We start from the raw sequence: 23,210 nt of genomic DNA on the forward strand, positions 1-23,210 counted from the left end.
CCACAGTTAGAATCACCCCCCTAGGACACACATTAACCCCTCGATCACCCCCTAGTGTTAACCCCTTCCCTGCCAGTCACATTTACAGAGTGATCAATGCATTTTCATAGCACAGATCGCTGTATAAATGTGAATGGTCCCAAAAATGTGTCAAAAGTGTCCGATATGTCCGCCTCAATATCGCAGTCACAATAAAAATCGCAGATCGCCGCCATGACTAGTAAAAAAAAATAAAAATAATAAAAATGCTATAAATTTATCCCCTATTTTGTAGACGCTACAACTTATGCACAAACCAATCAATATACGCTTATTGTGATTTTTTTGTTATTTGAATCATATACCATACTGTGAAAAATAAATATATATCTTTTACTATACATTTGGTCCGTCATTTAAAATCCTGAGGGGGTACACCACGCCTTGTGCACTAGGTTCTTTTTCTATTGTGTTGCATAAGTACTTCTGAAAAGTGTTGGTGGGATCTGGGCTCCTACAATTAAAGTATAACTAAGGTAAAACTTTTTTTTTTTATAGAGCAGAAAGGGATTGGAAATCTTGTTGTGTTTTTATCGTTGTCTGTTCCTCCATTAGGAAGGTTCGTCCTCTAGATTTGTCCTGTTTACCATTATCATTGAAAGTGACAGAAAAAGGAAATCTCACATTTTGGGCTGACACCAGAACAGGCATAGAGCGAAGCTCTTCCAATGGAGACACTTGTTCTGGTGACCCTAATGACACCCTGGAATTCCCTCACTTTGGCTATGGGACAGGAAGTGAAGGGAAATCTCCTCAATGGGACACAGATGGCAAAAACTGACAGGGGTTATACTATCTCTTAGTCTATTCTAAATGAAAAAAAAAAGTTTTGCCTATAGTTCTACTTTGAAAATAATAGCTTTTCTTGCATAATAATAATAATAATAATTGGCAGGCTTAGAGTGGTTTTGTTGCTGAGTTGTTTGCTAAGTTCTCAATGAGACCAAGAAGGCATAGGGGTTTATTTACTAAAACTGGACAGTGAAACATCTGGTGCAGCTCTGCTTAGAAACCAATCAGCTCCAATGTTTTTTTGTCAAAGCATTTTGCACTTTCCAGTTTTAGTGCCATAGATATACATATTGAATTGGATACTAACTGCACAAACCATAAGTAAAGCAAACAAAAACTTAAAATAGTACTGTTTTATTAATGTGTGTTTGCTGTATTAAGGGTACTAGAGTTTGATTTCATAAAGGCACCTACACTTGTTGCCTTGCCCATATCAAATAATACATTTGTATGGCCATTTTAAACAAACAAGCCTAATTAATAAGTTGGGGTGCAAGTCTTTTACTTACTCCAGAAATCTTATTGCTTTGCACTGCTTTATTGAATATCCTAGAACTCTTTAATTAGACTTTCTATTTTCAAATAGTTTGTACGTGGTGAATGTGTGCCTCCTGCCTTCTTCATATGTTCATTAATCCTTACTGACATGTACTTGCCAACATCCCTCAATAACTCACTATACAAAATAAGACCAGTCAATAATAAGTCCAGTAGTATCCATTCTCCAGCTGTTATTAAGTCCAACCTCTTTGGACAATGACACTTAAAGCTGAACTATGGGCAGGTATAAAAAAACATATGAATAAAGATCTGTAATTATTTAATACATCATTAAATGCAAGCAGTATAAGTACCTGATATTGACCTGGTATCAGCCTTTAGCACACCCTGTACAGTAGGGCTGGAACTTGAGAGGAGAAAGCAGTGCAAAGAGCCAATCAGTTCATGACAAGAAGCATGCTGATAGGAGAATGAAGAAGAGTAACAAAGAGATGAGCTTGTCACTGTGCTGCTTCTTCTTTCACTGTCCAGTCACAGGTTAGGGCAGGTCCAGGATGACCTAGTCACAGGGGAATTGGGTTGAATGATGCTGGCCATCAGACTGAGGACAGCTAGTGGCAGAACAATTACTGTGTGTGGAATTTCTGGATATAAAGTGAATATTGCATTAAAAGCTAGTTTGTTGTTTGTTTTGTTTATTTTTTTATCTTTTATGGGCTATTAATTTTATCTTATTTGTGGCTGTGGTTTAGCTTTAAAACCAATAAAACCAATACAGTTGGTAGCAAGAGGAAAACGTTAAATATGCAAAAAGTAGAAAAAGTAATTAAAGTAAAATGTGTTGCTAAATTACAGCAAAATATGTATGTATCAATCCTCTTTACATTTATTTACACACATTTCTCTGGCCCACCAGTACATCGTTGAAGAAAAATAACCTTTGGGAATTACTTTAGATGTTAAGAGACAAAGCGATGTAAAAAAAATATGTTGGATTTAAAGATTCCTATTTACGCGCACTGTTAGAACACACTATTTATGGTCAAAAGGCATCTTATATTCCGTATACTGGAACAAAATGTGCTGTCCTGTCAGTACAAGGGGAACTACATTAAACGTGCCTTCAAGATATCTTTGTACCTTGAATTCACACATTGTATTAAAAGTGAGAAAAAGACAATAGATCATTCTTGAATGCAGCGCATGAAACAAAAGTCTAGACACGCTTTCTACTTTTCTTGTGTAATTTTAACTTTATCAGTTTGGTCATGTTTATTATATGCACTGTTCATGTCAGAGGTTAAAATGAAATGTCAGTTAAAAAAATAATAGTCGATTCATTATTTTAACTTTGTTGTTTTATCTCATAATAATGTTCCCATCAAAATGCTCAGTTCACAAATATATTTTTTACTTAAATTTGTTGTTTAACCATTCTAATGAATCAGTATTTTAGTATTTTACCATGAATCATCTTCACTTTGAATGGCTGCTTTTTCCGTTCTCAATAGACACCTTAAATTTACATTTAAAATAAAAACTGTGCTAAACATCAGCAACTTAAACTTTTCATATGATAATCACTGCATTAACAGATGTTTCCTTCTGTAAAAACTGCATGCCTAAATGGTCAGCAGATCCAAAGACAGGTAAAGGTATATGTAAATCTTGATTTTTCCTGCAAAAGCCAAGCTTGACCCAATCCTCTACCACCTCCCAATCTTCCCTATGGGTCCTTTAACAATCATCGGGAGATTGGAGAGGGCCACTATGCTTAGTCTTTAGTGGAAAAGCTAAAGCTGAGGTATGACCAAAAATGATTTTTTTTTGGCCATTTGTGCTGTAAAAATAATCTGTAATTATATGTTTGACCCATCTCTGGCTGCTGCAGTGTTTATTACATATCTTACTTTTACTTGGCCCACAGTCTCCTGTCGGTGGCAAATGTCCAGTGCTGAGACTCGTAGTTCTGGCTGAAGCATAACTTAGTACACTGATCACTGTATGTCGCTCTTTCAAATTCTTCTCTGTTCATAAAAAGTTTTGCATTCTTTTTAATAAATGCAAAGTGTTCTGTGATTGGAGAAAGAGAAATTGTCACATTCATCCCCACCTACTCCAATAATAGGGTACCTTGCATTTATTGCCTAAAAATATTTGATCTTTTACATATGCCTGTACACTATACTCTTGTTTATGCAAGCATCAGAATATACCCAAGTACATCCATTATTCTTATGCACGATTTATATAGCGCCACCAGCTTGGGCAGTGCTTTACAATGTAAAGGGAGACAATACAGTAACAATACAATTCAATACAAGAGAGTTAAGATGGCCCTGCATCAGAGAGCTTACAATATAATAGGGAGGATAAAGTGGAATAAAAGTTAATAACTGTGGAGAATAAGCTGATGGGAGAAATAGAAGACTCCGTTGTTTAGCTGAAGGCAGGATAGGCTTTCATCAAAAGATGAATTTTCAGGAATCGCCTAAAAGTGGACAGAGTAGGAGATAGCTGGACATACTTGAAACAGGGAAGACATTTGTATTATTATTAGTGAACTAATGTTTGGCATAATGATAAGTTATGTGAGAACTAGCATCAAACGGTAGAGCTTTTAAGGACAAAGCCACTTGCTTTTCTTCTTTTTAAGGACTTTTCTTGCCCAATTTTATTAAAAGAAAGTTCAAACAAAGTTCCAGAGATCAAAACAATGAGTTTTCCTCACAGAGGTATTCAGCATTGCTCTTCAATCCAAAACCAAATGACATTCAGCTCCTGGCTTACATATTCAGCACTGTTGCTCTGGCCTTACCCTTTAAGCCTAAGGGGCCATACAAACTATACAATTTTCTTTTGATTTTTTCCTTTAGATTTACCCAAACCATATAATATGAGGTCAAACCTTAACCGTTTCAATTTGTATGCAATCAGGCAGGCCCTTGCGCTACATGGTTTTGGTAAATCTAAAGGAAATCAAACAACAAAAATGGTATAGTATGTAGCCAGCTTTAGTCTGTCTCTTACAGACAGTCTTCTCACAAGACCCTATGCACAAGACTGGCAGCCCCTCGCTGCTCTGGCTCCTCTCTCCTGGGTGATGCCCTCCTGACTCCTGGGCAAATACCTTCTCTGTCTAAGAGGGTGGAGCCCAGAACCATAGTCAGGGGTCTCTACAAAAAGCCCTGCACACACCTGTGCAATCAGTGTGCTGGATTTTCACAAATAGGTGAAAATCTTGTGAGCTGCTAAAATTAATAAATGCAATGAAAAATAAATAATAAACTAAAGTAAAATAAAATAGACAGCTGCCAGCACTCCTCACACTTCCCTAAATATGACAATACAAAATTACATAACAAATGTGCGGCGCTAAGACCAAACAATGAATAAATAGATAAAATAACTATAAAAAAATTATATTACACTAATCTACTAAAAAATATTAAATAAAAAGGTATATTGAATTAATAATAAATATATCCTGTGAAACAAATCCAAAACCGTGCAAATATCATTCAATTATTAATAATATTCAAAATAAAGTGCAAGTGCTCCGTGTGCTGCACAATATCCTTAATATATATATTGAATCAGAATCTTTGACAGTCCATCATAAAGACATGGACAAAAGTGATGCTGGTGCCTTCATGCAGTGTGCACACAATCCTCTCCACCAGATACCCCTCCACCAGATGTGCCCTCACCTTAAGGGCTTTGTATAAAAGCCTGTAGTTAATGTTAACAGCTTAAGAGATCCTCCTGTGATTCCTCCTTCCTGTGGTAACTATTTGGCTCAAATTATGGATCAAGAACAACTCCTTCCTCCTGGTTACCAGTGACCTCCTCTCATATATGTTACATGTAGAAACAACAGAGGCTTGCAATAGTGTGATATCGTTTTTAAAAAGATTTATTATTTAACGCCACAAGAATTACACTCACATTTCATAATAAAAAAAACACACCTTAGTATACTCATGTGTGATGGAGTGATAGTGTCACCTGAAACCGGATCTGCAGCCCCGGTCAGCGGCATTCACCCCGTCCTAAACCTGTGCTCCAGAACACTTCCTGATTCCACCTTGAGGATCTTGATCGGCTGACGTGAAAGGAATCAGGAATTGTTCTGGAGCATAGGCTTAGGACAGGGTGAACGCCTCTGACCGGGGTTGCAGATCTGGTTTCAGGTGGCACTATCTAGGGACTATGGGATTTGTACTGTTCATATAGAAGCACACATGACTACTTCTGACTTTCACTGCTCATTCCAAACAAATGGAAGTGAGGGAGGAAAAGGAGAGCTTCAGAAGGTCACAGAGGATGTTACAAAGAGGCAAAAACACACAGTAGGAAACAATTTCATGAAATATAGACTACAGGGCCACTAAAGTGGTTGTAATCCCCCAAAATGAAAAATGAACAGTGCATATCCTAATATATGACAGGATCTACACTCATCTGAAGCATTGACCGTAGATCCTGTCTGCTCTCTCCTCCTCCTGCTATCTGAATGAGTCACTTCTGACAGTTTTTCCAGACACCAGGCAATCCTTGGAGACAGCCTCAGCTGTGCATGTTTCCCTATGAGAAAGTGTAGAGAAGGGTATGTCTATTCTCTCCACTTAGGGTTCAGATTACACTCCATTCTCCTCTCTGTCCTGTGTGTGACATCAGATCCCTGCCCCCTGCCTGCTGCAAGCTGAGATTTACCTTTTGATCTGTGTACTATGGAAGGCTGTAGAGGAGAGAGGCTGCAGATAAACAGGTACAGCCCATGAAGGAGGATTTAATTAATCACTGTGTAACACACAGGCTAGTCAATTCAGTGGGCTTATGTAAGGGTTCATTGTCACTTTAAGTAGTGGATGTATATTATCTATTTTTGGAGAATAAAGCTGACCATACATGGATCAAACTTTAGCCAGTTCAGCAGGGGCCAGCTAAATTGTATTCCATGTTTGGGCAGGGTGGTTGTACAGATGTTGGACACTCAATCAGCACCACCAGCTTTAGATGACAGCACTGACCAGTGTATGCTGTTATCAAGGAAGTCTCCCGCTGTCACATTACAAAAGCACCGCGGGGAGGATTCGCCCATCCACATCAGGTGTGTGGAAGGGGTAATCAAGCTGGTTGAACGAAAAAAAAAAAAAAGACTCATCTACGGCCAGCCTAAGGATATCGTTTAGTGTCACTTTAAACATAGGCAACACAATTGAACAGTAGACTGGGACTTTTAAGGCACAGCATGTGTTTTCAATAAAAAAATATATTTTAATGATCACTTTAAAATATAGTACTGTAACATGGAAAATTTAGTGTCACTTTAATTGTAGTAACTCCTAAAAAATAGGACTTTAAAACATGTTAGATGATGATGATGTTATCAAAAACAATTGAAGAGTACAGTATGGAAGACAGATGGAATTTTGATTTATTCTTTTACAGTTAATTTATAGAAACTAATCTGAAACAACTTTGAAGCTGCAGAATAAACAATATGTGGCCCTCGGGGGCGCATGTGTTATATTATGTTGAAACTTTTATAAACACTGCATTACCATTGCTTCTGAGGTTACAGCTAAACTAATCTGAACATGTTATTTTTAACATGAATGGGTACATTTTTAGCAGGGTTGTACTTTAGGCATCACGTTGCCCTGGGCACACCTGAATGTCTGTGCACTGTTATGTAGAGCCCCAAACAAGAGAAAGAAGTGATGTCATCATGTTTTCCAAACTATAAGGACGGGAACAAAATACATCAATACAATTTATAAGTGTTGAGGCATGGCACAACACCTAAAACGCTACTGTCCTAGGTATAATTCTACTGGTTATGGTTTATTTCTACTACATATGGTAGTAAGTCATTATGGTATGGTAAATATAACCTTAGTTATCTTATTATTGGGTAATAGATGGTATTTCTAAAAATATGTCCTAAGGAAGTTTGCATAGCCTGAGAAAATACTGAATTATTTAGTTATTGGTTGTTTATTAAGTGCAGCAACAAAACAGAACTCTATAGGGCAATAATATCAATAAACCCACTAACTTGCCGGTTACCACTAATCCACACTGGAATGGATTTACTAAAACTGGAGAGTGCAAAATCCAGTGTAGCTGTGCATAGTAGCCAGTTGGCTTTCAGCTCGTTCAATTAGCCGCTTAAGGACTGCCCCGCGTACATAGACTGCGGCAGGGCTGCCCTTAACCACCCTGGTGGTATGATTATTTCAGATTTTTGATGCTCAAAGTACATTGTTTCACATGGAAATTTGGCGTTTTATATTGTAGGACTGTAATTCTTAGGAATAACTCACTTAAATCTGTCCAAACAAGAGTCTAGTAGACATCCCGGGTATGATAAAGTTTGAAACATGAAATCATAAATTATAATATAATAAATAACTATAAATAATTATAACCAATAATAATATAATAATAATCAAATGTATTCAATAATTCAATCAAATCAAAAACACAGAAATTTGCTCAGTTGCAGAATTGTCACTGTCATTACTTTTAGTGTTTGATGACAAAAGCACAAAAGCACGCACCTGTACGTAATTCCTTTTTTTCGGCTCTAGGGGGCACGCACATGCACCGCTAGGGCCCCGATTCCGCTGTGATTGGACACAGCGGTAGCCAATTAACGGCGATCATTCTGAGAGGGGCAAAATGGTGGGCTGCCTATGTAAACAAGGCAGATTGCTGTTCTGCTAGTAAGAAAGACAGAGATCTTGTGTTTCTACTAAGCAGGAACATAGATCCCTCTCTTTTTTCAGTGAAACCACCCCCCACACAGTAAAAAAGCACTCCCAGGGAACACAGTTAACCATTTGAGCGCCCCTGATGTTAACCCCTTCCCTGCCATAGTACAGTGACAGTGCATTTTTTTTAGTTCTGATCACTCTATTGGTGCTACTGGTCCCCAAAAAGTGTCACTTTTGTCCGCTGCAATGTCACAGTTCCACTAAAAAACACTGCCACCATTACAAGTAAAAAAAGTCCATAAATCTATCCCATAGTTTGTAGACACTATAACTTTTGCGCAAACCAATCAATATATGCTTATTGGGATGTATTTTACCAAAAACATGTAGCAGAATACATATTGGCCTAAATTGATGAAGAAGTTAGATTTTTACAGTTTTTTTATTGGATGTGTTTTATGGCAGAAAGTAAAAAATATTAGTTTTTTTTTTTCAAAATTGTCTGTCTTTTTTCGTTTATAGTGCAAAAAATAAAAAACGCAGAGGTGATCAAATACCACCAAAAGAAAGCTCTATTTGTGGGGGGAAAAAGGACATCAATTTTATTTGGATACAGTGTCTCACGACTGTGCAGTTGTCAGTTAGACCCCTTTCACACTGGAGGCGTTTTTGAGGCGATACAACGCTAAAAATAGCGCCTGCATAGCACCTGAAAAAAGCCTCAGCTGCAAACCCAGTGTGAAAGCCTGAGTGCTTTCACACTGGGGCGCTGCGCTGGCAGGGCGTCACAAAAAGTCCTGCAAGCAGCTTCTTTGCAGCGGTGTAGGAGCGGTGGATACATTGCTCCCCCACTGCTCCTGCCTATTGAAAGCAATGGGGCATCACTGCTATACCGGCAGCAAAGCGCAGCTATAGCAGCATTTTGCAGGCGTATTTAACCGTTTTTCGGCCGCTAGCGGGGGTTAAAACCGCCCCGCTAGCAGCAGAATAGCGCTGCTAAAATGACGGTAAAGCGGCGCTAAAAAAAACCCCGCTTTACCGCCAATGCCCGGGCGCTTTCAGTGTGAAAGCACTCTAAAAGCAATGCAGTGCAGTATACAAAAAATGGCCTGGTCATGAAAGGGGTAAAACCTTCCGGAGCTGAAGTGGTTAAGCTTTTACAAAAAAAAAACTGGAAGCTGATTGGTTGCAGAGCTGCACCAGATTTTGCACTCTCCAGTTTTAGTAAATTACCCCCACTGTGTTCTACTGAACCCAGACCTTCTTAGCTTCTTAGCCATAGGTGATTTTCCATTTATCTCAAGTGGACTAGCCGATAATACAATTAAAACACGTTGGAAAATGACTGGAGCAAGAAATGCTTGGAATTATATATTCCAATCTCACTTCAACACCCCCCCAACTTTAATTGTTTGATGAAATTAACCTTAAAGTGTAAGTCAGGGTAAAATAAAACATATGCAGTACATCCCTGCAAAAAATGTACATTTCCACATATACAGAAAGTACAGACAAATGGCTATTAATCTGTAGTTCCAAGATACCAACTGGGAAGTCCAATTTATTTTCCTTGGGATAATACAGGAAGCGTGCAAAAGACACAGGATAGCTCTTAAAATTAAAAAGGGGTATTTTCTGAAACAAACAAATATAAAAGTCCAATGGTTTATTTAACAGACCAAAAAGGAGAAAGTAAGATAGACTCATTGGTGTTTTCATACACTTTACGCTAATTCATTTAATCATATCCTTTCTTTAAAAAAATAGTTAAAAGCAAAATGATTCATCTTCGTGGATGTTTATTTGAATAGAATTTAAAGAACAAAAATAGAATATACCAAGATGATTTTAGATTTCTGTACACATTTGTCACAAATGTACGCATCATTGTCTCTTCATTAATATTATTTATCTTTTTGATCTTAGGGTGGAAAGTCTTACACTGGGCCCTGTGGTGGACGGGACTGCAGTGAAGGATGTCAGTGTTTTCCAGAGAAGGGCAGCCGTGTAAGTAGCAATTGTCATTTTTCTTTCAGCTTGCACTAAGGTTTTTAGTCTTTGGAATTCATCTTTCATGTGATAGTAATTTTGCCATTTGGAAAGGAACACTGGCAGTCAAAACTAGCATATGAATGAAACAAATATACTTATCTGCCTTTTCTGGAGTATTTTGTAATGAATAAAAGTATTAAAGCAGATGTATAACTTTGTAGATCTGTGTGAACAAATTCCTGATAAGTCCCACTATGCAGCACTTGTTTAAGTTCTCAACAAAAAAAGAAAACAAAAATGTTCTTTGTGAAAAGCAGTTATTGTGCTCCAGATAAGTGATTGTGCCTAAGGATGGAAGGCGCGCATACCTAGTGCATTACCAGAGATAATTTAATAATAAGACATTTTTGTATAAAAGTGGGTACTCACAAAATACAACTGACAAAAGGCCATAAACACAGTGCATGGGCATGCACAGAACACGGGGTACAGCTAACGCATTTCTGGGGCGCACCCTCTTCCTCAGAGCTAGACTAGTCTCGTACACCATGGGCAAGCGCTTTTATAGGGAATAGTGGAATTGAAAATTGTGTGTCAAAAAGAGCCATGCCCTCAAAGGGGGGGGGGGGAATAGGGGCATAGACAGCCTCACTAGCCCTATAGGAAGTTATTTCCATCATTTTCTCCAAGATTTGGTGGTCCAGCTTCCATCGTATGTTTGTAATTCAGGGCATATGTTGGATATTTTGGCCCACTATCATTGGCAAACAGGTTATCGTTGGCTGTCACTGGACATGGCCTCCTTGTACACGTCTATACAGCAACAATTTGGACTGCAGGCTGTACAATATTTTATGACTTTTGAAAATGATTTACATCCCAGGCAAGCTTCCTTCATTGTGCGTTCCATCGAATACACCCTCACACACAATTACTTTGTGTTTCAGGATGTGTATTACAGACAAACCAAGGGCACAGCCATGGGGGCCAGGTTCGCCCCAAGTTATGCCAATCTCTTTATGAGGTATTGGGATCAGTTTCACATCTGGTCCAATAATCCCTTTGGGGCGCACCTGGTCCTTTATGCTCGCTATATTGATGATATCCTGATCATCTGGGATCGTGATGATAGCCAGTTGGAAGCATTTTTGGCCCATTGTCAGAATAATCCCTTTGGGATTGAATTCACCCATGTGCTGGATAGCCAGAGGTTGGCATTTTAGACCTTGAACTGATGGTGGATGATGAATCGTGTATTTTTTCTCATACCCATTTCAGTCCATCAGCAGGTAATTCATACTTTCATGCCCGCAGCAATCACCACCTCCGATGGATCAAAAACGTACCTCTTGGTCAGTTTTGCTGGCTCCAAAGGACCTGCTCTCGTCTAAAATATTATGATGAACAGAGCAGTGTACTGAGTAAAACATTTTTGGAAAAGGGCCATGATCCGGCCACCATTGAGGATGCACAAACCAAATGTAGGCTGAAATACCCTGAGTTTGTTGGGAAGGTGAATTCTCAGCATGAAGTGGGGCATACCAAATATGATGGGAATGGCTCAGTCAAGGAAAATACTGTTACTTGCAGCCATTCTGATGTGACTTTTAACACTCGGTACACAAACAAAGCCTTCCCTATTAAGCGGATCATAGAAAAATATTGGTGTATTCTCCACCAAGATCCTTGTTTGACCAACGTTATTCCAGAACATCCAAATATAATTTTTCTGTAGACCCAAGAACTTAAGGGGACATAATTATGGAAAAAAATCCTGCGAGCCACAATTATCCAGTGCCTTAATGGAAATTCAACCAAACAGCTACCCGGCTGCAGGCGCAGATCACGTATTCATGACCGTGCGATAAATGATATATGAAAAAAATGCGCCGCGCCTAGGGGTGTAACTGAATAACTGTAAATCTAAGTACAAATCATAGATAATAAAGAGTGCAAATCAAATAGAGCCTAAAGCTCTGATCACTTACTAAGATCACCTGCTGTGTGAATCCTAAAGCTCTGATCACTTACTAAGATCACCTGCTGTGTGAATCCTATGAACAAACACACTAACAAATAACTAGTGCAATAAAACACAAAGTGCAATGTGCATAGAAAAACGTAATAAGATAAATATACAATCCACAGTGATTAAAATATAATCATTCCTAATAAGGTGTATATGCTAAAAAATGTTACACATATGTAGATCCACTGTGATTAAAATGAAAAAGAAAAAAAAAAAAAAAAATTAAATAAAACAATATATATATTCGTAAAGCACAAACAGAGTAAATCAATCACATGCATGGGCGAATTGAAACTATAATCGCCCTAATAAAGGTGTTCAAATCACATCCGTGAAAGAATCTTCCAATCCAGTAACATAAAGTGACCAAGTTCAAATAAAAGTCAGTGTAATGGTGATGGTTCAAAGAAAAAGTTCCGGTTTTGAATCAAACGTGCCCAAAGAAAAACATGCTGTGAAGTGCCTTGGTGACCCCCAATGTGATTGCGCTCACCTTGGAGCGTGTGACACAGGTTTTAATTGTGTCAATACACGCTTTTGGAGCCACCCCTGGGCTCAGTATTAGGTACAGCTGATTCCCACACTAGATTCTTTATGGCTCCACTCACATCAGACCATATAAAAGAAAAAGGCTAATATAGTATAATACCGTAGGATACTTTTATTAAAATCACATCCAATCCCCACATGGGGTACTCACATTTATAAGGTGCTCATGTGCACCAAACATAACATAGGAAAAACCGGCTGTGCGGCGTGCTGCGGGGTGTGAGAGCTCCACAACCCAGCTCTGTGCTGATCGCTCCGTCCTGGCCCCTCCCCTACGCGTCTTCGACACAGGGAGTCACGTGTCTTCATCAGGTGAAGACACGTGACTCCCTGTGTCGAAGACGCGTAGGGGAGGGGCCAGGACGGAGCGATCAGCACAGAGCTGGGTTGTGGAGCTCTCACACCCCGCAGCACGCCGCACAGCCGGTTTTTCCTATGTTATGTTTGGTGCACATGAGCACCTTATAAATGTGAGTACCCCATGTGGGGATTGGATGTGATTTTAATAAAAGTATCCTACGGTATTATACTATATTAGCCTTTTTCTTTTATATGGTCTGATGTGAGTGGAGCCATAAAGAATCTAGTGTGGGAATCAGCTGTACCTAATACTGAGCCCAGGGGTGGCTCCAAAAGCGTGTATTGACACAATTAAAACCTGTGTCACACGCTCCAAGGTGAGCGCAATCACATTGGGGGTCACCAAGGCACTTCACAGCATGTTTTTCTTTGGGCACGTTTGATTCAAAACCGGAACTTTTTCTTTGAACCATCACCATTACACTGACTTTTATTTGAACTTGGTCACTTTATGTTACTGGATTGGAAGATTCTTTCACGGATGTGATTTGAACACCTTTATTAGGGCGATTATAGTTTCAATTCGCCCATGCATGTGATTGATTTACTCTGTTTGTGCTTTACGAATATATATATTGTTTTATTTAATTTTTTTTTTTTTTTTTCTTTTTCATTTTAATCACAGTGGATCTACATATGTGTAACATTTTTTAGCATATACACCTTATTAGGAATGATTATATTTTAATCACTGTGGATTGTATATTTATCTTATTACGTTTTTCTATGCACATTGCACTTTGTGTTTTATTGCACTAGTTATTTGTTAGTGTGTTTGTTCATAGGATTCACACAGCAGGTGATCTTAGTAAGTGATCAGAGCTTTAGGATTCACACAGCAGGTGATCTTAGTAAGTGATCAGAGCTTTAGGCTCTATTTGATTTGCACTCTTTATTATCTATGATTTGTACTTAGATTTACAGTTATTCAGTTACACCCCTAGGCGCGGCGCATTTTTTTCATATAACTTAAGGGGACATGTTGCTCCAAGCAAAGTAGGTAAACCCTAAACTGTGGCCAACCAATGTTGGAGCAGTTTATTTGACGAAAAAGGTAACTTTATGTGTGGTGTCTCCAACTGTGGGAGATGCCAATACATGTGGCATAGGAAAAAGCAGGTTACAGGTAGGGATGGCCAAACCCATGCCATTCGGCAATTCATCAATTGTGGTACACAATTTGTAGTATATTGTCTGATATGCCCCTGTGGCCTTCTTAACGTGGGCCGCACCATCCGGGCTTTACGCACATGATTTGGGGAGCATAAAAGGAATATACTCAAAAGTGTCGACAACCATTCACTACCATTACATTTTTTGCATCAACATGATCATAATCCATCTGGTTTTAGGCTACTTGGCTTGGAAGTTATGGGTGAGGATGCCGATACTGGCAGGTGCTTTCAGAGACTTTGTAGAAGAGAAACCTTTTGGATACATCGCTTAGGAGCCTTATCGCCTAGGGGCCTAAATGTAGGGTTGGATGTTCAGACTATTATGTGACCCCCCAGTCCCTTTTCCCCTGCTGTTTTTTCAGTTTTTGCCTTCATGTGGGTGTCCTTCCAGGAGCTCATTATACCAACGTGTCCTGTTTCTTTGGTTTCCTATTTCTTCTTTTTCATCCAAGTATTTGTGTACATTTTTATCTTTATTTTAATTTTTCTTTATTTTCATATTCATAATTATATATTATTATTATTACAATTTTTACTTGAATCTACCATTGTTCTTAAGGACTAGCTTCTATTGATTACCAATTTCAATAGCAACAAGCTTTTATAGATTTTTTTTGTAGGGTTCACTTTCACGTACTCCAGGGCTCAGCGCTTTTCATTAATTGTCACACGAATCATTATTATCAAAATTCATCGCAACAATTTTTAAAAAATTATTATTAAAAAAAACCACGTGATCGGCTGTGTCCAATCACAGCCGGTCACATGTAAACACAGAGATGCCAGTAATCGGCGCTCGCTGCCTCACACTGACAGAGTGTGGGGAGAGGAAAGCCGATCAGCGGCATCTCCTCACAGGGGACATCTAGGGATGTAATCAGGGCACTGATCATCAGTGCCCTGATTGCAATTAAGTGCCACCAGTGCCAGAACTGTGTGCCCACCACTGCCAGCAATCAGTACCAACCAGTGCCCACAATTGTCACCAATATGTGCCCACAAGTGCCAGTAATCAGTGCCCACAAGTGCCAGCAATCAGTGGCCATTAGTGATGCCAGTCAGTGCTGGCTATCAGTGCTGCCCATCAATGCTCAACACTGCTGCCCATCAATGCCACCCATCAGTGCCGCCCATCCATGCCGTCTATCTGTGCCCACCAGTGCTGCCTATCTGTGCCCACCAGTGCCGCCTATCTGTGCCCAGTGCCCACCAGTGCCACCCATCAGTGCCACCTATCAGTGCTCATCAGTGCCACATATCAGTGCCACCTATCAATGCCCATAAGTGCGGCATATTCATGCCTCCTCATCAGTGCCACCTAATCAGTGCCCATAAATGCTAACTCATCAGTGCCCATAAGTGCCACCTCATCAGTGCCCATCAGTGCAGCCTATCAGTGCCCATCAGTGCTGCCTCATCAGCGCCCATCAGTGAAGGAGAAAAATTACTTATTTACAAAATTTACTGACAGAAACTAAGAAAAACTTTTTTTTTCAAAATATTTGGTCTATTTTTTTTTTTTTTAGGAAAAAATAAAAAAAACCCCAGGTGTGATTAAATACCACCAAAAGAAAGCTCTATTTGTGTGAAGAAAATGATAAAAATTTTTACGTGGTTACAGTGTAGCATGACCGCGAAATTGTCATTCAAAGTGTGACAGCGCTGAAAGCTGAAAAATGGCCTGGGCAGGAAGGGGGTGTAAGTGCCTTGTATTGAGGTGGTTAAAGACAGAAGGTTGGAATGTTAAATGAAAATAGTGTTGAGGCATGTCTGTGATTATTTTTTTTCTGCACAATTAAACAATTGAATAAACATTTTCCAAGAGTGGTGATTCCATACTTTTTTGCCAGGGGTTGTAGTTTCCTCATTGAACGATTTCCACTCTATTGCTGTTATGATGACAACCTAAAATTTGGAATTTTTGTTCAAGGGATACTAAAGTCTCCTTTTTTTTTAGTTAAAAATAACAAACATGTTATACTTACCTGCTCTGTGCAGTGGTTTTGCACAGAGCAGCCCAAATCCTTCTCTTCTCAGGTCCCTCGCTGGTGCTCCTGGCCTCTCCCTCCTGTTGAGTGCCCCCACAGCAAGCAGCTTGTCCATTCAGACCTTTTTCTCCTCATTGGCTGACTGACTTTGATTGACAGCAGCGGGAGCCAATGGCACCGTGCTGCTGTCTCAGCCAATGAGGAGGGGAGCCCCGGGCACCCGAAAAACCCCTGCACCATCGCTGGATCTAGATGGACCTCAGGTGAGTATTAAGTGGCTGAGGGGAGCTTCTACACAAAGAAGGCCTTTTATCTTAATGCATAGAATGTATTAAGATAAAAAAATTCTGCCTTTACAACCACTTTCACTTTCACTCTCGGTGATAATGGTAAACAGGACAAAAATAGAGAGGGTCAATCTGCTTTACGGGGTAGAGACACAAAGAAAATCTGACAAGTGTTCTAATCCAAAGTAAAAAAAAAGTTTTGCTTTTGGTTACACTTGACAAGTTTGAACCCTGACAAGTTTGACTGTGGGGTTATCTATTATTAATCAGATTGACCATAATTGCAATCCCTGACTGAGATTGAAGGAAGATCATGTTAACTGAGGTACGTCCTCAAATAGACACTGTTTAAGTGCCCTTCTTGCTTTGTGCTTTGCTTGAGTATTAGTGGGCATATAGTTTGCATCCAGCATTCTATGAATTGTAGACATTCAAAAGCCAGCCCTAGAAGAACATGTTATTGGTAATAAACACATAACTGCAGCATTGATGTAAACTTGCCTAGAGAAGAAATCAGTTCTGTCTATGAGCACCTGCCAGTAACAGCACACAGCCACAGATGTCAATGCTTTCACTGGGGATTGAGTTACATCATTTTATAGAGGACAAAAATAGGTAAAATGCATCTCATTACTGTGTAGCTAAGGATATGCTTTCACATTTATCCAGCAATATCGGCATTTCCTGTTAAATCTGGCAGTTGGTCAGGAGGTGGGCAGCCTTCCTCCAGCTGTGTCCTGTCTCTCTGCATCAGTAGATCATTGGTAATAATGACATAATGCCTACTGATAACAACAGAGAATAGGTTGCTAATAAAGCACATGAATCAATGGGGTGGTACAGTATCTGTGCAAGCTCCCATTAGTTTTCCACCAACTGTGCAGTGTGCAATTGATGTAGAAGATTCTTCCAGGAATGTCATTTCCTGCACACATGATTAGGTTCCTCCTGTTCCCAGGGACCGATCATGTGACTATAGGAAGGTGGTTCCACTCAGCGAGTTAGAAGGGAGTAAAAAGTGAGTAGAACCCATGTGCAAGCTTTAATATTTATGAAAGCAGGTGAGATTGAAAGTGTGTTAAATCCTTTCAGTGCATGTAATTGTCCAGGGGAAGGTTTTGTTCCTTGGCACAAGTGAAATGAAACTTTAAAGCTAGTGAGACACAAAGGGGTCGATGTACAAACAGCAAATGGACTGTTCACTTTACAGGAGGATTTTCTCTTAGCTTAGTGAACATTGTAAAATTCACTTTGCAAAGGATACTCAGTCATGTGTAAGAAAAAAATATTTGTGCTTCCTTTTCATTAGATGATGGAAGTCAGTACAGTTTCTCCACATTACTAAACTAAGGAAAAAATCCTTTGCAAAGCACAAATTCCCTTGCAAAATGATTGGCCGATTTGCCTTTAATAAATTAATCCCAAAGTATCTGAAGAGAGCTAATCATGCCTAATAAGCACATTTGTGAGACATTTCAAACAGTTTTTTTTTCCAGCCAAGAACTTATTCTTTAAACTTAAGGGCTGTGGGAAACAATCTGTCAACTCTCTCATAAGGAAGATTCTTGTATGGATGTTGCGGACTCAACATCAACTCCCTGTCTCTGTCCTCAATGACTCCACTTTTGGCAAGAATATAGTTTGCCTCTTTAAAGTAAACTATTTTCTGAGAATTGGATGCATTTGTATAATATATTATGACATTACAGAAACATCACAAAGAAAATGTCATTGATGGAATATTTAGGACATGTCCCACTTACTTAACTAGGTGCAAGCTACTAAGTTCACATATGTTTTTCTGTGGTTGTAGCCTGTCTGCATGTTCAGTATTCTCAAAAGAAAAGTTATTTCAGTTTTGTATGTAACTTTGTCACCATGTGGGATGTCCTATTGCAAGAATCTGACCAGTTTGGCTATCTGTGCACAAATGTTAAAATGTTACTGGAATAACATACATAGTCATATTAGTACAGTCCTATTTGGTTTTACAAAACATTTCTATAATATTAGTCTATAGAATATAATCATTTAGTTACACTATATTACCAAAAGTATTGGGGCGCCTGCCTTTACACGCACATTAACTTTAATGGCATCCAGTCTTAGTCTGTAGGGTTCAATATTGAGTTGGCCCACCCCAAGCAGCTATAACAGCTTCAACTCTCCTGGAAAGGCTGTCCACAAGGTTTAGTATGTCTATGGGAATGTTTGACCATTCTTCCAGAAGTGCATTTGTGAGTTCAGGCACTGATGTAGACGAGAAGGCATGGCTTACAGTTTTCGCTCTAATTCATCCCAAAGGTGTTCTATCAGGTTGAGGTCAGGACTCTGTACAGGCCAGCCAAGTTCCTCCACCCCTTACTTGTTCATCCATGTCTTCATGGACCTTGCTTTGTGCACTGGTCCAAATCATTTTGTGGAGGAGGGATTATGGTGTAGGGTTGTTTTTCAGGAGTTGGGCTTGGCTCCTTGGTTCCAGTTAAAGCGGAGTTCCACCCAAAAGTGGAACTTCCGCTCATCTGATTCCTCCCCCCTCTGGTGCCACAATTGGCACCTTTCAGGGGGGAGGGGGGTTCAGATATCTGTCTACTACAGGTATTTGCACCCACTTCCTGGAATAGACTCTCACAGTAGTCACGCCCTTTCCTGGGAAACACACAGGTCCCAGGAGATAGCGGGGACCACTTAGAACGCACAGCTCGACTCGCACATGCGCAGTAGGGTACAGGGAAGTGAAGCCGCAACGCTTCACTTCCTGATTCCCTCACGGAGAATGGCGGCGGCAGCAGCCGAGAGCCGAGCGATTGATCGGCTTCGGCTGCCGACATCACTTTCTCTAGGTGGACTCCCTCTTTAAGGGAACTCTTAAGGCATCAACATACCAAGTCATTTTGGACAATTTAATGGTTCCAACTTTGTGGGAACAGTTTGGGGATAGCCCCTTCCTGTTCCAACACGACTGCGCACCAGTGCACAAAGCAAGGTCCATAAAGACATGGATGTGCGAGTTTGGGGTTGAGGAACTTGACTGGCCTATGCAGAGTCCTGACCTCAACCTGATAGAACACCTTTGGGATGAATTAGAGCGGAGACTGCGAGCCAGGCCTTTTCGTCCACATCAGTGCCTGACCTCACAAATGCGCTTCTGAAAGAATGGTCAAACATTCCCATAGACACACTCTTAAATCTTGTGGACAGCCTTCCCTGAAGAGTTGAAGCTGTTAAAGCTGCAAAGGATGGGCCAACTCAATATTGAACCCTACAGATTAAGACTGGGATGCCATTAAAGTTCATGTGCGTGTAAAGGCAGGCGTCCCAATACTTTTGGTAATATAGTTTATATATCTCTTGACCATCAAAAGAGCTTAAATGTATGTCTTCTTAAAGAAAAGTCACTAATTTAGTTCCATCAGAGCCCCTACACCTAAATCACTTATGGGTTTATTTACTAAAGCTTAAAAGTGCAAAATCAGACTCACTTCTGCATAGAAACCAATCAGCTTCCAGGTTTTGCTATTGCCAAAGCTTAATTGAACAAGTTGAGGTCTGAAGCTGATTTGCTACCATACATAGCTGCACCAGATTCTGAGTGCACAAGTTTTAGTAACTGTACCCCTGTTCATAAATCAGGCATGTCTAATGCCATGCATTGTTAAATATTTAAACTTTTCAAAAAGTCCAAAACAGAAGATATTTAAAATTATGTGGAGGGTCAAATTCAATGAAAAGTAAAGTGGGATGAAGGTGAATTATGAAATCTAAGGGGCATTACACAGCAGGATACAAAAAAACAGTTCTAGCCTTATTAGAAAGGAAAAAGTGATGTCACTTCCTAGAGAATCGCACATGCTGGAAGACGTATGACATTGTGTGACTTCCTGTTGATAGCAGAATCATACATCCTGGGTTTCAAGTGTTTTTACATCGTTTGTCTCTAAAAGAATGGCTTGTGTGTTTGTCTTCAGAAAACCTCCTTAGTAAAAATATTTCCACATGGTCCAACTGATTTTCTCCATAAAAATAGTATCCTAAATATCAATTAGATTTCTCTGAAACATCCCATATGTACATAACAAATAATACTACATTTCTACTCATTTCTTTCTGCTCCATTATACTGCATTAAGGCCTTCAGCTGCCAAGGTATCCTATGACTAAGCCCTTCCTCCTGTTTGGCTTTTTCTATCCCCTTTCTCTTGATGTACCTCATATCTGCTTTAAATAGGCAACCTGGAGTACAAATGGCACGAAGACACTGTAGGAGATGTAATGTCTTTCCAATGAAGGAATATCTATAGAACGTGGCATAGCTTAGGAACAATCTGGTGTGTTTGCTCCGTACACTTGAGTTAAAGACATTTAACAGCATCGATTTAGGGTCAGATCCGAAATCCAGGGAGGTAATCTGGGTAAGGCTATCGACTATCCCCAACCAATAGTCCCGAGACGGGGGCAGGACCAGACCATGTGAAAGAAGGAGGCAGCTCTCAGGTCACATCTGGGACAGGCCACCGGGGTATTAGGAGTCATAACTGTCAGCAATTTCAGAGTGTAGTAGGCTTTGTGGAGGAACTTGACCTGCATAAAGCGGTCTCTAGCTGAGATCATATTGGTGAAAAAGGAGGATACGCATGTTTCCCATTCATCCTTTGTCAGTTCAGGAATGTCTACCCTCCATTTATCCAAGGTTTATTGTTTCTTTGTGGGAGCTATGGATAATCGGAAATATAGGGAGGATAAGGGTTTACCTATGATCTTTGCAATAAGTAGTCCCTCCACAGAGTCTGATTCCAGTGTAAGAGATGTCGGGAACTGTTTCCTATATGCATGGCGGAGTTGATAGTAGCGGAACAACATCCACCCCAGTAGTGAGTAGGCATCTCTAAGATCGGAAAACGATCTAAGCTTACTGCCTGCGTCGATGTGTTTTAGTTTCACTATCCCCTTTCTCGCCCAAAGCTGTGGATCTGGAATTGTATTCATATGTGGTAGATTAGGGTTTCCCCAGAGGGGAATATGAGGGGAAAATGTCCCGGGGGAGTTAAAGCGGATCCTAGCCCTGTGCCATATCAAAATTGTTGTGCGCATTAATTCTGTGATGCCAGGGTGGGATCATGACCCTCTGAACACCATGTTGCTAAGGGAGGAGTACGATCCCATTATGGATGCTTCCAGAGTCACCGCTGGTCACTAGGACAGCCGCCCAGACGTAAACCTGGAAGTCTGGTAGGGACAAGCCCCCCCTGGGTGATGGGAAGCTGCAGGGTGGAGATGGCGAGTCATGGGGGCTTCCCGTTCCAGACAAAGGATGATATTATACTTTGTAGTTTTCGCAAAGAATGAGGCAGGGGGAATCAGTGGGGAGTTGCGGAAAAAATAAAGAAATTTAGGGAGGTATACCATCTTAACCAAGTACACCCTACCTACCGATGAAAGAGGAAGAGACCTCCAGGCCAAACATTTCTATGAAAAATTCTTAAGTAATGGTTGGAGGTTCAGCTCATAATATGAGGACAGCGGAGTTCCAACCCTCACTCCTAGGTACTTAAATTCAGATGTTCAGTTCAGGGGGATGCCTGTTGGTGGGTGTTGGCCGGGCGCGTGTAGTGAGAAGAGGAGTGATTTCCCCCAATTGACCCTGATGCCTGAGAACGAGCCAAACACATCTACTATATGCAGTGCTGGTGGGAGGGAGGAGACGTGCTTGAGGAAGAGGAGAGTGTCGCCAGCATACAAGGATATCTTATCTGTAATTACCCCTACCCGGATTCCCTCCACTGAGGGGGCAGATCTAATCTGGGCCGCCATGGGTTCCATAGCCAACGCAAACAGGCCTGGGGAGAGTGGACAGCCCTGTCTGGTTCCCCTGGACAGGGGGAAAGGGGATAACAGTGAATTATTTGTGTGTATACGGGCTGTGAGGCTGTGATAAAGCATCTGAATCCATTTGATAAATCGAGGGCTGAACCCAAATTTACGTAGGATGGCCCAGAGGTAGCGAAACTCCACCGACAGGAGGAAAGTCAATAACAGCGAATTATTTGTGCGTATACGGGCTGTGGGGCTGTGATAAAGCATCTGAACCTATTTGATAAATTGAGGACCAAACCCAAATTTACGTAGGATGGCCCAGAGGTAGCGCCACTCCACTGAGTCAAATACCTTCTCGGCGTCCAAGGAGGCCACCACCTCTGGACCGTCCCCATTTGCCCAGGAGAGATGGGTGAGGAGGCGTCGGATGTTGATATCCGTTCCCCTCCCTGGCAGAAATCCAGATTGGTCTGCATGCACCAATGCTGTGATCACAGTGTTCAGTCACCTGGCCAATACCTTGGCCAACAGTTTGGCATCCACATTGAGGAGAGATATCGGTCGGTACGAGGAACACTGCTCCGGGACCTTACCAGGCTTAAGGATAACAATAACAACCGCCTTGGCCACTGTCGGGGGGAGACAATCCTCCTCCATGGCCTTTGGAGCATTAATTTAAATGGTGGGAGCAGTACTTCTGCATATATCTTATAGAATTCAGCAGGAATGCCATCTGGACCCGGGGTTTTGCCATTTTGCAGGGAGGCTACTGCTGAAGTTCCTGTAGTGTGATAGGTCCATCTAATGCTTCCCTGTATGTGGATGTCAAGCAAAAGAGTTCCACCTCATCAAGGTATGCTGTTAGCGCCTCATCCGTACTTACCATCCGGGAGCTGTAAAGCTCTTGGTAGAATGACGCAAATCTGTCATTAATTGAGGTGGGATCAGTCAAGGACGTC

General features: G+C 40.6%; 1 protein-coding gene across 1 annotated transcript in view; it reads left to right on the forward strand.

Moving 5' to 3' along the window:
- COL4A2 (collagen type IV alpha 2 chain) overlaps positions 1-23,210 on the forward strand; it is a 312,542-nt gene that overhangs the window by 57,964 nt on the left and 231,368 nt on the right. The window contains exon 4 of the mRNA XM_073614494.1: positions 9,984-10,064. Coding sequence (XP_073470595.1) covers positions 9,984-10,064 — 81 coding nt within the window. The remainder of the gene's footprint in view (positions 1-9,983; positions 10,065-23,210) is intronic.

The sequence above is a fragment of the Aquarana catesbeiana genome, linkage group LG02 (assembly GCF_042186555.1).
Source record: "Aquarana catesbeiana isolate 2022-GZ linkage group LG02, ASM4218655v1, whole genome shotgun sequence".
NCBI classification, from domain to species: Eukaryota; Metazoa; Chordata; class Amphibia; order Anura; family Ranidae; genus Aquarana; species Aquarana catesbeiana.